Below are 17,780 nucleotides of genomic sequence, written 5' to 3'. Positions count from 1 at the left end.
ATCAAATGGATGACAATTATTGGAATGTGGCAGAGTCTAGAACCACTCTTAATAATTTTCCCTGGTTCATTTAAAGACCTTGCACTATATTCTCTCACTCCACAGAACAGATCACATCCCTATCTGTAACAGTTTCCCTTGTGCAACCTCAACAACCAAGTATAAGAGGTTTATGTATGAACCCTTCATCATGAATTAATCTAGTTACCCCTCACTATATCACGCTGCTTCACCTGAATACCTTTTAAGTTAAGTGGCTGAAACCATTCCTAAAGTTATGTATAAGGTTTTGGAATTCTCCTTCCCACACAAAACTTGTTCCCTTTATACATACATGTACATTACCACTGCTGACTTTCCATGCTGCAGCTGTGCACTGTGACCTGACATACAGCATCTTCCTACTATTGCTCACCATCAGCCATTTTGCCTGGGTTTTTTTTTTTTTTTTTTTAAAAGAGAATTTGGTATAGACTGTACTGGTCTCATTCTTTCCCACTGTGTCACTTGACATTTCATGAAAAATGAAATGCTAGCTTCTTGGTAAATGTAGATTTCCTTAGCCTTTTCAAATATTCCTATTTCAATATCGTCTTCACACTCACCTTACTACTAGCTTTGGGTCAATCAATTTTGTACACTGGAGGCCCTATGCATCTAGTTCCATTTTCAAAGTCACTTCACAATATATGAAACAGAACTGGTTTCAAAATAAACCTCAATAAGATCTCACTTGTTTGTTCTGTGTAAAAATTTACTGACATTATATGTAACAAGTTTCTGGACCTCATAACATTTTAAATCCCAAACATGAGTTGCTAGTCAATTTCTGTGTTAAAATACTACATGGAAAGATTAAAATGGAGACAAGCTAGGAAGCGCAGAGAAATTGTAAGTTAATGCTACAGTGATGTCCTTAATGAGAGCACGACGCTTAATTATTTACAGAGAGCTTAGAAATCCCAGATGAAAAGTGCAAAGTATATGTATTTTCCTCTTTGAATGCCACTTAATTGCCATGATAATTCTTTGAATTTAGTGTTGCATAGTTTCTTCTCTTCTGGATATTTCTACTCTAGAATCTTAGCTTAGAATTTCTGTCATCTTGCTTAGATGTAAATGAACTCTCTTATATACATTCATAAAAATGTATTTTATATAAAAATAAACAAACATATCTAGCTTTCAAAGCTAAATTGGAAGCAGTGGTTTCCTGAAGCTCCAGCTAGTTTCAAAAATTCAAGACATAAAACCATGGTTTGTTTGTTGAATTGAAATGCAATTTAAAATGAAACCTCTTAAGACTTACCAATAAATCAATACATATAATAGAAACTAAAAGTTTAATTCAAACACTACAGAGTGCTGCTAAAATTAAAACATGTTCATTTTGTCTCCTATAACACAGTAATCATACAAAAAAGGAGCAATTTAAATGACCCTTATGACCAAATAAATTATATCAATCCTAAAAATAACTAAATATTTCAATTGTGTTAAGATTATGTCACATTTTAATGTGGCGGCAGGGAGATGAAAACATGACGAATCAGTCCATTAAAGCAATTTCCTGTGATATAATTCAATTCCATAATAAAAAAGATTATGTGATTATAGCTTTGAAGCTTGAAACCTGTAATATTTATTCATAAGATATGCATAGTGTAGTTATGTAAGATGTGATGCCAGCACGCCACTTTTTATTATAGTCCAGGTACGCATTCCCTAGTATATGATACAGTGCTTCACAGTTACACTAAAAGGACAAAGTAGCTTGGATAGAAAAAGACTGTAGACAAAGGGTACAAATAAAGGGGAAATCAGCAAGTTCTGAGGTGCAACAGGGCAGAGGTCTAATAGCGTGTGACAAAAATCCACATTAGGCTTTGTATTTAATTTAGTACTAATAAAAGCTGTCAGACAAACAGCTCCATAAATGAAGTTACTAGAAAGTAAAATCCTCCCAAGGGTAGTGGTGAATGCATAGGCTGCTTACTTTTATTTTTCCCAGGAGTGCTCCACCCCTCCCCCAAGGCCTTGCCCTGGCTCCACCTCTTCCCCCCCCCACTCCGTCCCCTCCCAGAGGCCCCTTCCACCCACCATCACTGTTCGGCACCCCCCCCCCCAACCCCTCCCTGAGCTACCAAACAGCTCTGGCTGGTGGGTGCTGACCACCCACTATTTTTTTTTCTTCCATGAGCGCTCCAGCCCGGAGCACCTACAGAGTTGGCACCTATAGGTGAATGTGTTTATTGCTTGAGAATATGAACTGTAGATAATAGCCCTGCACTGGTTATGGGGGAAAAGGAACAGACCAATCCAACAAGTCTCCTCAGCCTTTTATTTCTATTAAACTAGATACAGTACATATATTAAAAAAGAATTTTAAGGTCAGTTATGACAGATTAGTATACGTTTGCATGTAACTATATCAATCTGATTTTTGTAAAAGCCATTTTGAGTCTAACTGTTTTGCGCCTTCACATTGGCTCTGTAGACTCCTCATGGAGATGAAACAGGTGTCAGGAGTAATTCTGGCACCTAGTAGAGGGCTAACAATAGACAGTCATTAAACCTTGATGACCTTCCATTGAAATGGAAGCACCCAGGGACAAAGAGCTGGCTACCATCCACAGAAACCCTTTCTCCTAGGTGGGCTGGTAACTAAGCAACAGATCACCTGACAAGGGGCTGAAGGTTATAAAAGAACTAGGTCTGCTCTGAGTAACTCTCTCACTGACCAGAACAAAAGAGAGGAACGAAGTCCAGGAGAGGAGACCTGGCACCCTGTAAGGACATTGATCAAATTCCCAAGGAATGCTACAGAGTGGTGAGGAAACAGAATGGCATACGAGTATTTCTTACTTTGCACGTATATCTGTTGGGCAGTCTAAAATAAAGAATGACTAATTTAGAAATCTCTCTGTAAAGTCTGTCTTATTGGTTTCAACTATTAAGCGATCCCACAGGGTTAAACAGAATTCGAGCACCCACTAGGGTGGAGCTCGGAGGAGGGTGTGGTTAGGCTACTGGGGAGCATGGGGAGGTTCAGCACTGATCTTGAGGACTAGGGCAGCTGGACCCAAAGGTCCTACTTCCAAGAAGTGGGGCCAGACAAAATCTGTGCCCAGGAAGTGAGCCCAGAGGCCAAAGAAAGAGGCAGGGTGGAGCCTACTCAGATCCAGGGAAGCTAAACGCACATGGACCCAGCATATGGGTCCAAACACAACATGGTGAGCTTAGCTGGGCCTGTGACAGTGATACATTCCCAACATGTTAGCACATCACAAGAAAATCTTGACAGTACACTTTTTCAGAGAACAGAAAGAATATCCTTTTTAACTAGCATTTTTAAACATGAGAAGCACTAATGTGTATTTGAGATAAGTGAAAGTTTTAGTCATTTGACCTGCAATATGGTGTAATCCACTGGTATGAACCATGGAAGAGATCCATTTCAGACAGTCCTTCGACATGCTGAAACAAAGTAAAGTGCTAAAATTTCCACTGCAAGTATTTTTGTAAGTGCTCCAAACAGAAAAATGTCCACATGTTCTAGAACAGATAAGATTATTGTTATCTATTGCAGCACTCTAGAGCCAAATCTAAAATTTGAGACGGTGTATTACAAATCCCAATTTTCATGGGTTAAGATTTGGTATTTGAAGTGATGTTAAGAACAACCAAAACGTTCATGCACACTACACTTTTTGAATGTATCTACAATGTGGTTTCCAAAGGTGTCTTAATGAAAAGCATCTAAACAAAAAGAACAGGAGTACTTGTGGCACCTTAGAGACTAACAAATTTATTAGAGCATAAGCTTTCGTGGGCTACAACCCACTTCTTCGGAAGTGGGTTGTAGCCCACGAAAGCTTATGCTCTAATAAATTTGTTAGTCTCTAAGGTGCCACAAGTACTCCTGTTCTTTTTGCGGACACAGACTAACACGGCTGCTACTCTGAAACCTGTCATCTAAACAAAGTATCACATGGACCTCCTGGAATAATCTTGACAAGTTCTCATGGATCTTTTTCAGCATTTGGATACCCAAGCAATAAAAAGACAGAGCAGTCGAAAGGTGAGGAGAGCTGAAGTAGTGATTTTAGACCAAGCATTTACCCAAAGTTACTGCAGGATGAGAAAAGTACTTTTACATTTAATGTTCACAGTAGACACAATAGGGCAAGTTAAGGTCAGAACTCAAATCTGACCTGGCTTGCTTATGTTGTCTTATTTTGCAATTAGAGTTTAAAAAAAAAAAAAAAGGTTTGCTCTCCTTTAAACTGCTTTTAGAATGTATTTAGTGCTTGGAAAAGATGCCAGATCAGCAGGCCTAGAGAAATAAGTCCTCTATTAATACACCAAGGTAGGCAGTGCCATTACAATATCAGTATGAAGCCCCACCATGCCTGATCTTTGCACATTGCTTCTACTGCCTGAACAAAAATGGACAAATTCCAGAGTGCCTTTTGGCTAGCTAAGAATTTGATCCGGATTATAAATCGAAGAGAAGGTATATTTTCAGTGTAGTAGCTACTAGGGCTGTCAAACGATTAAAAAAATTAATCACGCAATTAATCATGCTGTTAAACAATAATAGAATACCATTTATTTAAATATTTTTGGATGTTTTCTACATTTTCAATTACATTGATTTCAATCACAATACAGAATACAAAATGTACAGTGCTCACTTTATATTTATTTTTTATTACAAATATTTGCACTGTAAAAAAGAAATAGTATTTTTCAATTCACCTAATACAAATACTGAAGTGCAATCTCTTTATCATGAACGTTAAACCTACAAATGTAGAATTATATACAAAAAATAACTGCATTCAAAAATAAAACAATGTAAAACTTTAAGGCCTACAAGTCCATTCAGTCCTACTTGTTCAGCCAATCGCTCAGACAAACAAGTTTGTTTACATTTACAGGAGATAATGCTGCCCGCTTCTTGTTTACAATGTCACCTGAAAGTGAGAACAGATGTTTGCATGGCATTGTTGTAGCTGGCGTCGCAAGACATTTACGTGCCAAATGCACTAAAGATTCATATGTCCCTTCATGCTTCTACCACCATTCCAGAGGACATTCATCGATTCTGATGATGGATTCTGCTTGATAATGATCCAAAGCAGTGTGGACCGATATATGTTCATTTTCATCACCTGAGTCAGATGCCACAAACAGAAGGTTGATTTTCTTTTTTGGTGGTTCGCGTTCTGTAGTTTCTGCATCAGTGTTGCTCTTTTAAGACTTCTGAAAGCATGTTCCACATCTCGTCCCTCAGATTTTGGAAGGCACTTCAGATTCTTAAACCTTGGGTCGAGTGTTGTAGCTATCTTTAGAAATCTGATATCGGAACCTTCTTTGTGTTTTGTCAAATCTGCAGTGAAAGTGTTCTTAAAATGAACAACATGTGCTGGGCTGTCATCCGAGAGCACCATAACACAAAATATATGGCAGAATATGGGTAAAACCATGGACCAGGAGACATACGGTTCTCCTCCAAGGAGTTCAGTCACAAATTTATTTATTTATTTTTAAATAAGCATCATCAGCACGGAAGCATGTCCTCTGGAATGGTGGTCGAAGCACAAAGAGGCACATGAATATTTAGCATATCTGCCATGTAAATACCTTGCAATGCCGGCTACAACAGTGCCATGTGAACGACTGTTCTCACTTTCAGGTGACATTGTAAATAAGAAGCGGGCAGCATTATCTCCCATAAATGTAAACAAACTTGTTTCTTTTAGTGATTGGCTGACCAAGAAGTAGGACTGAGTGGACTTTTAGGCACTAAAGTTTTACATTGTTTTGTTTTTGAGTGCAGTTATACAACAACAAAAATCTACATTTGTAAGCTGCACTTTCATAACAAAGATTGCATTACAGTACTTGTATAAGGTGAACTGAAATACTATTTCTTTTGCCATTTTTACAGTGCAAATATTTGTAATCAAAAGTTATATAAAGTGAGTAATGTACACTTTGTATTCTGTGTTGTAACTGAAATCAATATATTTGAAAATGTAGAAAAAGTTCCAAAAATATTTAATAAATTTCAATTGGTATTCTATTGTTTAACAGTGCGATTAATCATGATTTTTTAAAATTGCGATTAATTTTTTTAATCACATGAGTTAACTGTGATTAATTGACAGCCCTAGTAGCTAACAATCCTATCTCTTTGAAACTAAAAAAGTTGTGAACCACAAAAAATATTTTGTGCTCCCCTTCTGGCTGTACAATTAATTACTGCTATTATGTTAATGCACAGAAAAGTGTTCGGGCACTGAAAGGAATTATGAAAAGTGCATTTTCTCTCTATTCAGAACACAGGAAAGAGAACAAGACTGGCAAGGAGTATTTTGATTCAAGCTTTTTAAAAAGTATTAGAGTGTGGATATGCAAAACAAGTTAAGCATTTTAATGTATCCAACACTATCACTTTAACATAAGAAATTTAAACATATGACCCCTCCAAAAAGGGTGTTATGGAGGGAACCTGGGCCTAGCGACTAGGGCAATGTCCAGACAATCAGGAGATCTATTATTCCCAGTTTTGACACTTACAGGGTATGACCTAGAGGAAACCAAGGAATGAGATGAAGTGACTTGTCCCAGTAAAATGGGGATAATGACACTTGCTATTCTTTGTAAAACTGAGATCTAGGGATAAAAGATACCAGGAGAGCTGAGTATTATTGTTGACCAACATTTAAAATCAAAATTTTGCATAGCGTTTTTATTTAAAGGTGCCAATGAACATTAAAGATTGGTGACCAAAAAAAAGTATTTCTTCCATCCTTTTCTCACTAAACAAAATTAAATGGATTGAAAGTACATTTTGTGTAAAAAAAAATAAAAAGACTGAGCCAAGCGTGACAGGTTGGACCCTCTGTCCAGGATGCCACCTGATGTGCTGGGGTTCCACTGAGCCCGCCGTTCCACCAGCCTGGGCTTCCTCACCCTGTCCTTGCCATGCCAGGCCCTCAAGCCTTCTCTAGCACAAATACAGGTAAGGCCACACCCAGCTGCAGACAGACTACGATCAGCTCTGTGTGGGAGGATTCAGTTCAGGACTTTACCCAGCACTCACGTGCACACCTCCTTTGGGGTGTAAACCCAAAATTATACTGTCTTGTTCTGTATAGAGAGATCTGTAAAGCGTAAGCTCATAAAAATTGCCCCCTCCCTCAATGTGGAGGGAGATACGCACAGCTTCCCCCCCTGCCCCAAGAATTGCACAAACTGGGTTTTAAAACAAACAAACAAATAAATTTATTTACTACAAAAGGTAAATTTTAAGTGATAGCAAACAGAACAAAGCAGATTACTGAGCAAATAAAAACCACACACAACCTTAGCTTAATTCACGAAAGAAACAGGTACAAAATGTAATTTTTCATCCTAAATGTTGTTTTTGGCAGGTAACAGAATTTCTGCAGCTTAGAGTGCCAGTTATTTCTCTTTACAGACTAGACCCCTGTCTCAGCCTGGACTCAGCCCTTGCCTTTCCCCAGCTTAGTTTCTTTGTCTCTTCAGGTGCTTTCAGCAGTCTTCCTCCTTGGGCCGCGAAGCAGTGGAGAAGAGCCCTGATTGACTCACTTCCCAGCCTTAAGTAGGATTTACATAAGGCAAAAATCCTTTTTTCCAGTGGAAAAATATCAGCAGTATCCAAAATGGTACTTTGGTGACATCATCAGATGACCCTGCAGTGTCAAAGCAACATCTGAGGAAGATGGGAGATTAGTATCTTCAAAGTTCTAGTGTCCTTAAATGGCTCATCCAGGCTGATTGCCTACTGTCTGGTGGGCATTCCCCCAAGTACTCACACAGTTGTAATTGTTACATAGTCAATATTCCTAACTTCAGATACAGAAATGATGCATGTATACAAATTGGATAATCACATTCAGCAAATCATAACCTTTCAAATGATATACTTTATGCAAGATGGGTCATGTAAGGTATCTTAGTTATGCCATATTCATATCATATTTCTATGAAGAATATGAGGTGTAGCATCACACCAAGATCTTGTATATTTTGAGCCTAAAATTATTTACTGCACATTTATATAAAAATTAAACATATTGGAAATCCCTACATTATACTGAGTACTCCGGCTGACTGGTTTGAGCAATCCAAGAGAAAAAGATTTCAGTAAAATTAGGTAACTCAGCAGAATTTGGGCCATAATGGATCAAAAGTTCTTTCCTATTTTGACACTGAAAGCCAGTTATTTTCCTGCCAGCAATCAATAGTTCCAAACTTGGTGTAACTCATAGCAAGCAAATAAATAAATATAGATTGTGGCATAAAGTTCGCTTGTCATATAACATTCCAAATAAGTATGATTACAACATAGGCCTGGGGGATTGCCCTGGAGGCATCATCAAATTGACACATCTGCCTTTTGCTATCAACATGGATAGAGAAAACAGCTGAAATGGATTGGACATATTAATTCAATACAAGTCCTGGGATTCCTGACAATCCTATTTACTTTTAAAAATTCAGATGTACGCAAGATGCAGACAGAGCACCGGATGGATAATTACGTTTTTAGTTCTCAATTCCTTTGTACCAACAGAGCTATAATAATTTTATTTTCAAAATAAAAAGGGCAGAGACATACATTAATACAAGTCTAAAATTATTTGTCCAATATTTGACTCCACAGATAGTAAACAGATCCATATATGTTCTTGTGCTTCTAGGAACGATATGCAACAGTTAGGGTCAAGTGGAACCAGTACATTACGCATAAATAAAATAATAGTAATACAATGCTAGTAGGCATGGTGGCGGAATGGTTCAGGTGCTCAGCTAAAATCCTAGAAGTTGTTGGTTGAAGTCTTGCTTCATCACCTCCTTGCTTCATCACCCAGCTGCAAATGGGTACCTGGATCCACTGGGTTAGGGAGTCAACTGTGGCATAGCTACATCACTCTCTTGTGTACTATTGGCTATGGAAACTGCGCTGAACGCAGCTCAGAGTAGACTGACTTTTTCCACTTAAGAGAGATGTAAACAACATCATGGAGTGTTGGCATTATACCAGCACAATTTGAAGCACTTGACTCTGATTTGAGACTACGCATTATTGCCCAGGGTTAAAGTAAAAGTATCAAACTAAGGTTGTAAAGAAAAGCATTTTTGCTTTAACCACAATTATGATTACCTGTATGCATTTTTTGAAACTGGACGAGGATCAAACTTGAAGAAAAGTATGCACATGGGTAACGGCTGGTGAAGTCTTGCTTCTTCCGAAACGGTTAGTAGAAGGTCATACTGCAACAACCTGTGAACAAAATAAATGCAATAAAGGAAATTACATTGCAATTTCCAGAAGCATAACCTTACATCCATTCTGGAGTTTAAAGTTTCTGCAGTTATCATTAACAGCATTGCATATTGAAATCAACAGGATTTCAATGGCATGTTTGTCTTAATGGATGGTTTGTCTGCAAAATTCCTCACTATTGTCACTTCAAGTGTTGCTTAAATAGGAATTCAATTCAGAACTTTGGCAAAGAAACAAGTGACAGGAGAATATTGATATATTCGAGGAGCAGTACCTAGAGCACTAACTTTCCTGCCAAAGCAGGGAAGACCAAGGTTTTATCTCAGAATTTTCTACTCGTTGCCAGTACAGTGCAACAGTGATGCTCTTTGGTCTGCACCAACAAATCTGGCAAGACATTCTTGTCAAGGTTTTTTCTTTCAAAAGCAAAGTTAGAGAAGCACACTCATGTATACTGCAGAAGCAGCTGGGAAAAGTGTAATCAAAAGTGTTTGATGAGAAACTAAAAGCGCTATCTTTTCTGTAGAGCTACCTATTAAAAACTGGGGGGAAAAGAGGCGATGTAGTAGAGGGGGGAAATATCAGTGGCAACAGAGTATATATTTAATGGAGTGGGAACAGAAGTACATTTCGATGAACACTGTTTCCAGCATTTCCAGTAACTTTTAAAATTCTGACCACGTTTAGAGGCATGACAAATGTTCTTTACAGATCAGATACTCACAAGGGCTTTCAAATATTTTCTACATTGCCCCAATGGAAACTTGTCTGGTAATAAAATTGCACCATGACCTTATTTTTTGTCACAGCTGAAACAAACAATTATTAGAACCCTATTAACTGAGCATGCTTTAGCCTGTTCCACTGCTATGGACAGCTTCCCCTGTGTGAAAGTTTTCAGAGTACAGAGATGGGGATGAATGAAATAAAAACCTAAACTCTGTAACCATTCTGAGTGATTAATTTATTTTGCCCTGGTGTGCAGTGACTGAAGTGAGTTGTACTAAAAATTAAATTTAAAGATTTTATAAATTCAAGAATATGGTTGAAGAAATAATTATTCTTTCATTTCCTGATACACATACTGATTTTAATTCACTCTTTTCTTTTATAGTACATTGCTAAGCTCTCCCATGTTTTAAATTTCAACAGAAGCAAGATTTTTCCACAACAATTCACATGATTTCACTTTTACCATCAAAAGCAGAGCTACGAGCACACCATTTATATAGATTTAAATTAGCAACCTGACACAAGCTGCTGGCTTCTCCAAAGCCATAGTTCAGCATTACAACTGACCTGCTGTCACTATAATGGCACAACAAATTCAGCCTTCCAGTCACCAATATTCTACAAAGGACTCCTCTGCTGCTGCAGATTATTTAATCTGAAATAGAACCAACACAATGGACAGAACTGTGAGGGGAGGGAAAGAAAGAAAGAAAGACAGAAAGAAAGGCTGGGGGGAATAGTATTTTAATTTCTGCTCCTATACATAAAGTAATTACTCTTTCAAGCAGTGACTTGATAAAGTGCTGATTTTTAAGGCTCTATTAGATAAAGACTGAGATATTTTAGCTATATGGAATATATTTTCTCTGTTAAGATGGGATACCATAAACTAGTGACTAAGGGTACGTCCACACTACCCGCCGGATTGGCAGGTAGCAATCGATCTATCGGGGATCGATTTATCGTGTCTTGTCTAGACGCGATAAATCGATCCCCGAACGCACTCCCCATTGACTCCGGAACTCCACCAGGGCGAGAGGCAGAAGCGAAGTCGACGGGGGAGCCGCGGCCGTCGATCCCGCGCCGTGAGGACGGGAGGTAAGTCGATCTAGGATATAGCTACGCTATTCTTGTAGCTGAAGTTGCATATCTTAGATCGATCCCCCCCCCGTGTAAACCAGGCCTAAAATTGCTGTCCAGTTGGCACTGTGGAAGAAAGTAGTAAGTCATGCAGTAGATTCTCCACCTCAAAAATCAATGCAGAAATGGGTCACATATAGTGACAATGAAAAAATCTTCAGTGTAAGGGAAAATAAGATGTAAAAATAGGACAACTGACCCAGTACTCAGGTGTTAAACAGAATGCATGTATAGAGGATCTTCTTTTAAAAGGTAGAGATTTGAAACATCATAGGACTCCAGCACTTCTAGGAACAGCAATTTTATTTTTTAATTTAAGAAAACAAACATGTCAAGAGAAGATACATAAGACTGCAGACTGATGATATCCCATAGTAGCCAGTTCATTACAGTTGAAAGGGATACCTATGTCGTTAACTACTGCCCTATATTGTGTGGAATAAGAATTGTTTGAACCTTGGAATTTAGTGGTAACTATTAAGCTTACAGAGATTCTTCATTACCTGTCAGTTCTAGCCATGTATAACAGGGTAGCTGGCTCATTAAATGAAACTGGGCTCAGAGTGCCTGTTCCAGTCCAGGTGCTCCCAGCTGGGTCAATTAAGAGGGCAGATCAGCACCTGGGAGGCTATAAGTGTTCAGTCAGGAGAAGGGCAGGAGAGGAGAACTGCCGGAGACAGAAGGTGGTTCCTAGGAGAAGGCTGAAGGCAGGAGAGCAGAAAGAGGTTTGCTGGCTGGCATCTCCAAGCCAGTGATCCAGGGCTGGAGAATTAGCAGAGGGAGATGCCTGCTGGCTCTAAGCCAGAGTCAAGTGCCAGAGAGAGTTGAAGGAAAGGGGAGTAGTGGAGGAGCTTACCAGATGATGTGTCTTTGCTGGAGAGCTGGATGCTGAGGAACAGCGAGAGGACTGTAGGAATGAGGATGCTCCTCTGGCAAGGATGCTCCCAGCAGAGAGGTTATGGGAGTTCCCTCTAGGAAGAGCAGAGTGGCAACCAAGAAGGAAGGGCTGGGATGACTGTCCTGGAAGAGGGATGGAGGAAGACCAATAAGGAGCCTGTGACAGAAGACAATGAGGTATGGTGAGAACAAGAACTGAATGTACTGAGGTGATAGATATGGACTACGTTTTGGGATTTTTGTTACAAACTATTTGCACAAGGCTTTCATAATAAACAATGCCTCTCCTGGGGGCCAGTTTAATTAAGAGCCTGAAGTGGAGTCCTTTGGGTTACCCAAGAGGGCAACTGAGGTGAAGGGCCACTTGCAAGGCTGTCCTGAGGGGATGCCTGGTAGGAGGCCACTTATTTACACCATGACACTCTCTTTCAAGGCCCAGTCCAATACTCACTGGGGGGGGGGGGGGGGGAGAAGAGAGGGACAAAAACATAACCCCATTGATGGAAGTGGGGATCAGGCCCTCAAGCTTTAGCCAGTAAGGGAGATACTAATTAGATCGCAAGCTCTTTGAGGGAAGGACTGAGTCTACCTGTCTGTGTGCCCAGCATCTAGCACAGTGGGGCCCTGATCCTGATTGGGCAGATATGTTCTTGTAATACAAATTGTTCCTCATTCTTGACCTGCTCCAGCACCTGGTCCCTCAAGTCATTATGACTCACATAATTAGTCCATAAACTGAGACCGAGCATGGAGTTTTCAGCACAAAAGGAATATTTTAGCTGAAGTTATTACTGACTGAAGATTGAGTTTAGGATAGAAACCACCTTTCAACTCACTAGATATTATTACTGTAACACTATAATGAAAAACAGCCTAAGAACAGATTTACCGTAGCTGACAGCTTTCTACCATTTCTTTCAACTGTTGTGCTCACAGACAATGCCATAATTTAATTTAACTGGCAGTCAGTCCTTGACAATACCTTGATTGAATATGATACTTAAAATAAAAGACAATGAATGGCAACTGTCCAGCCCCATGTTTATGCTGGGCAAAAAGTCTTCTCTCTCTTTTTTAAATTCCGGGGGGGGGGGGGGGGGAGCTGTCTGTGGGCAGAGATATTTATAGGATTGAATTTGGCTGGTTCAATCCTCTGGGGGTTTTTTTGTTTTGTTTTTAAAAATCGATTCTTCAAGGACCCACAGTTAACTCATAAGCTCTGTTAAAAGACTGCCAGAAGTTTTTCTTCCTTTTTATTAAAAGAGTATAAGACGACAAGATTTCTGGTAATGGGAATCATGTATTCATGGACAACAGTAAACAGGAGTGCTATGCAATGCCAGAGCGTTTCAACAACTTCTTTCCATTCCTGTCTCGTATCTAAAAGGGTCTTTGTTGGGCTTGGGCTGCGTACTGCACTAGTACACGAGACACTCTGGATCTGAGCGTTTTTAACCAAAAATAACAAGACAAATACCAAATTTTAGGATGTTCACAACTGAGCCGTCCATAATTTAAACAGCAAGCCACCCTCGGTCAATTAAGGAACATTATTTACTGACTCCAAAAGAGAGCCTAGTCCATCCATCCTTAATAGAAAGATGTTTGCCACAACATAGGAAGTCAGTGAAGAGGAAATATAGGATTGAAAGGAATATGATGTCTTTGCTCTCCCAACTGTCATGCTAACTTCATACAGTCCAACTACCTCATTACAAGTATTCCTTCCACTATTCTCCCAGATGCCTTGTCTGCTTTATTTTCACAGTCTGGAAAAAATATTCAGCAAAATGGACAAAAAGGGTGAACACAATCTTAAGATGTTTGTACACAGTATAAAAATATAAAGGTAAGAACATGAACAAAAACACACCTAAAAGTTTTAAAAATGAGAAGAGCTGGAAAGTTCAGCTTGCTCTGAGCAGGACGGAGCATTGTCCTCCCTGTTTTTGTGGACAACTGTTACACTGTACAAGTGAGAGAACTTATTTGCACTTTGTGCACTTATTAAAACTTTCCAGGCAAGTTGAGAGATTTTGCAGTCTTTCAAGAGGCAAAGGATCTTAAAGATGTGTCCTTATTACCAAAAGTGACACACCGGTTCTTGTGCAATAGAAGACTGTCCATAAAACACCAAGTTAAAAAAAAAAAAAATGTATTAACTGGCTGGCTCAGGGACAAACCAATACCTGTTTCACAGTTGAGGCCAGATTCTGATCCCTGCTCCAAGCAGGAAGAATGATGGCATCAGTCCTTTTTCCGCTTTACCTGGTGTGAGTCTATGAGACTAGCATTCTTCTATACCAAAATATGCCAGCTAATTTGAGGAGCAGTATTGATGACTCAGAAGGAAATCCCTTCCAGTCCTCAGATTAAGAGTAGTCCATATGTGGTAGCAGGTGAGTTAGAATATAGGGGGAAAGTGGCAGGGATCCCAGGGACTTGTTTTGGAAGAATGGGGAAGCCCACTCAGGGAAGGCAAGGGGTATACTTTAAAACAGACTGCTGTCAGATTTCCATCAGCAGCAAGAGCAATAATTGTCACAGTTTTCATTCGGTGTCCTGCCAGCTCATTATTTGGATTAGTCAATCAACAAGCCTATTGACAGTTGATTGTTCATAACTACTCTTTATTTTATAAAGAGGCTTCAGTCTCTCCATTAACTGATTTGCAAAGTTGATTTTGATCAATAAAACAGTAAATCCTGTTACAATATAAGAACATCTAGCTGTTCGTACCAAGCCACTGCCCAACACAAGACTCAAATAAAAATGAATGGCATGAAACAAATCTTGATCTTTAAATAGCAGCAAGAGAGTAGGTTTTCTCCTTGTAGTTTTTGTAATGCATTTTAGAGTAATTTAAAGGGCCATCATTTTTCAACTCTTCACTTAAATACCTTTCTAAAAGATGTAAATTGTTTTCCATATTAACTTTGCTCATTTGACAGAAGTCACTCACTCACTCACTCACCCCAACCCTGTTTCTAATGGAATTTGAAATTACCAGGACTTTTACTTGCTGCTTTTGTGAACAATTGATACCAAGCTCCTAAAACAGAAAGTCTGTTAACTTGGGCTACATCTTGCTGGCTCTGAAACAGAGCAGCATAAACTTCTGTAGGTCCTACATAGTTATTTTTCTTTCATTACTTAGACAGCTATGGATGTAAAAATAAAGTTTTAAAATCAAGAACACTTTTGAAACCACAACAATTGAAGTCCAGTTCCTCCTCAGTGCAGTGAGAAGACTTATTCCTTTAAAAAATAAATTCAGTGCAAAATGCAACTGAAGAATTTTAGTATTTTCTTTGGTCAGAATTCATAATACATTTGCTACACATCATGCTGGACAATTTAGACCCAAAATTTAAGTAGAAAGAGTGGGTTTAAAAAATAATTCGTATAAATGTTATTTTAAAAATTTAAGCAAAGACTGCTGGATTAAAATGAAGTTCAACACTGTAGTAGCATGCCGCAGAAAAACAACTAGAATAAAAGTAACGACTTTAGAAAGTAAAAGTTACTCATTGTTGCAGTGCCCAAGAAAACTACATCTTTAACCTCTTTGTGGCTTCCTGGAGGGCACCCCATTTAAATCTCAGGCTTCTAGCAGTCTGGTGACTCTCCCACCCAAAACAAAGGATTTAGCTGCAATTCCTCCTGCAATTCACTGTGATCACCTTAGCTACTCTGACTTTAGTTCAGCACCAGTTCTGTTCTGTCAGGGGCAGTGAGAGGGTTAACCAGTGACCAGCCAGCATTCATAAAGCAAAGTATTATTTATTCACAATAAAAGCACTAGAGAAAACATCTTAAGAACAATATGCAAGTCTAGCTTGCATGTGAGTGTAACTTGCCAAGTGTCACCCAGCCATCTTCCATAGGAAGACCTTGTCAAGTTTGCAAGTACTTCAGGTCCTCTTGCTGAGCCTGTCCTTCTGGTCAGTCTCCTGTCAATCCTTGATTCAGGAGAGAGTGACCTCCCTCCATATAATATAGCAACCATTATGGCTGATGGCATTAAACTACAAAAAATGATGTTGAAGGAAGCTAATATGGATGTTATAATACCGACCTCCTTACCTTTTACAGTAACACAATCTAGAGAAGGGTAGGAACTCATGATGGACCCTTCGACTGCAGTGATGCCACCTGTAATTCCAGAGACACCACTAATTCAGGCCACCCTGAATTGAATCAGGAGTGACTCTGATCAGAAGTGACTTTAAAGTAACTGAAATGGACATAACAGTTCAGGGAGATCAGATTTTGAAGTAGAGAGGCAATGCTGAAGGTATTTGGAAATCTTTTCATACATACAGGAACTAGACTGAACAGGCTTAATAGGGGACGTTTGAACTCTGATGCAAATGGTATCAGTTTTATAGTTATCAGTTTAGTTTTTAAAGCATTTTTACTGCTCTTTAACAGCAGTTAATACACATACTGTTATGACACTCAAGACATAACATACAGCTTTTACTGAACAAATAGTTGGGGGAAGGGCAGTTAGTGGATAAGGCAGCTGACTGACTCAAGATTAACGTAGTTCATGAGGGAAAATTTCACAAACAGAACTAGGGTGACCAGATGTCCCGATTTTTGGGTCTTTTTCTTATATAGGCTCCTATTACCCCCCATCCCCGTCCCGATTTTTCACATTTGCTGTCTGGTCACCCTAAACAGAACTATCAAAATATAATATCATCCAAGCCTAATGGTGCCTTACTTACCAACTTGTGACTCAGGTCACAATTCAGATTCAGGTCATTAGCGCTGGACAAGAAGTGACCTGCTTGACTCCAAGCAGAGTGGAAGTTGCAACTAGCACAGAGACAGTCAGGCTACGGCACAGAGGAACTGGGTGTCTTGTGTCTAAGAATCAAATATTTTATTGTCTGAAGAAAGTCTGGTTGTTTACTGAGGAACAAAAGAGGATGTGGGCAAAAGGTCTAAGCAGAAATTTTAAAAAGCTAGATATTTACATAGTTGGTCTGATATTGTAAACAAAATATGGGGGGGGGGGAAGAATCTAATTATCCAAATTTGTACATTTAAATAAACACAATGGGGTCTCATCTAAATGTGTGACAGTTACAGCTTTCTACAAATGTTTTTAAGATTAATAGGGACAACCCTGTGAACACTAACTATGACAGCAATAGGACTACTTACATGCCTAAAATATCAAATTTACCAAAACCCACAAATTTACACACTTTTTCGGAAGTGCTTTTTAAAAAAATATATAAACATACCACTTACTAAAACAGATAAGAAATTTAAGTTACATTTGAAAAATGAACTTTTCTACATAACATTCTACCTTACGATGGTTTTCAATGCAGCTGGCTTATTGCACATCTTGCAATATGCATATCCTGAAGTACCACTATAGATCAGTTACTACCCTAGCTGGTTTCAGAGTGGTAGCCATGTTAGTCTGTATCAGCAAAAAGTATGAGGAGTACTTGTGGCACCTTAGAGACTAACAAATTTATTTGAGCATAAGCTTTCATGAGCTAAAACCCACTTCATCGGATGCATGCAGTGGAAAATACAGTAGGAAGATATATATACACACAGAACATGAAAAAATGGGTGTTGCCATACCAACTCTAACGAGACTAATCAATTAATGTGGGCTATTATCAGCAGGAGAAAAAAAAACTTTTGTAGTGAT

The 17,780-nt window shown here is 38.9% G+C and overlaps 1 protein-coding gene across 4 annotated transcripts in view; it reads right to left on the bottom strand.

Moving 5' to 3' along the window:
* TANGO2 (transport and golgi organization 2 homolog) overlaps window positions 1-17,780 on the bottom strand; it is a 79,860-nt gene that overhangs the window by 47,075 nt on the left and 15,005 nt on the right. Inside the window, exons 2-3 of one of the 4 annotated variants that reach the window (XM_065417601.1) lie at window positions 12,054-12,251; window positions 9,203-9,322 (exon numbers count right to left, since the gene is read on the bottom strand). In XM_065417601.1, coding sequence (XP_065273673.1) covers window positions 9,203-9,258 — 56 coding nt within the window. In that variant the 5' untranslated portion in view covers window positions 9,259-9,322; window positions 12,054-12,251. Of the gene's footprint in view, window positions 1-9,202; window positions 9,323-10,624; window positions 10,706-12,053; window positions 12,252-17,780 lie in introns of those variants that run through there. The other 3 variants (XM_065417602.1, XM_065417604.1, XM_065417605.1) reach the window with 3 other exon arrangements.

The sequence above is a fragment of the Emys orbicularis genome, chromosome 16 (genome assembly GCF_028017835.1).
Source record: "Emys orbicularis isolate rEmyOrb1 chromosome 16, rEmyOrb1.hap1, whole genome shotgun sequence".
Lineage (NCBI taxonomy): Eukaryota > Metazoa > Chordata > Testudines > Emydidae > Emys > Emys orbicularis.
Note: the sequence above shows the minus strand (reverse complement) of the source record. Positions and strands in the feature narration are given on the sequence as shown.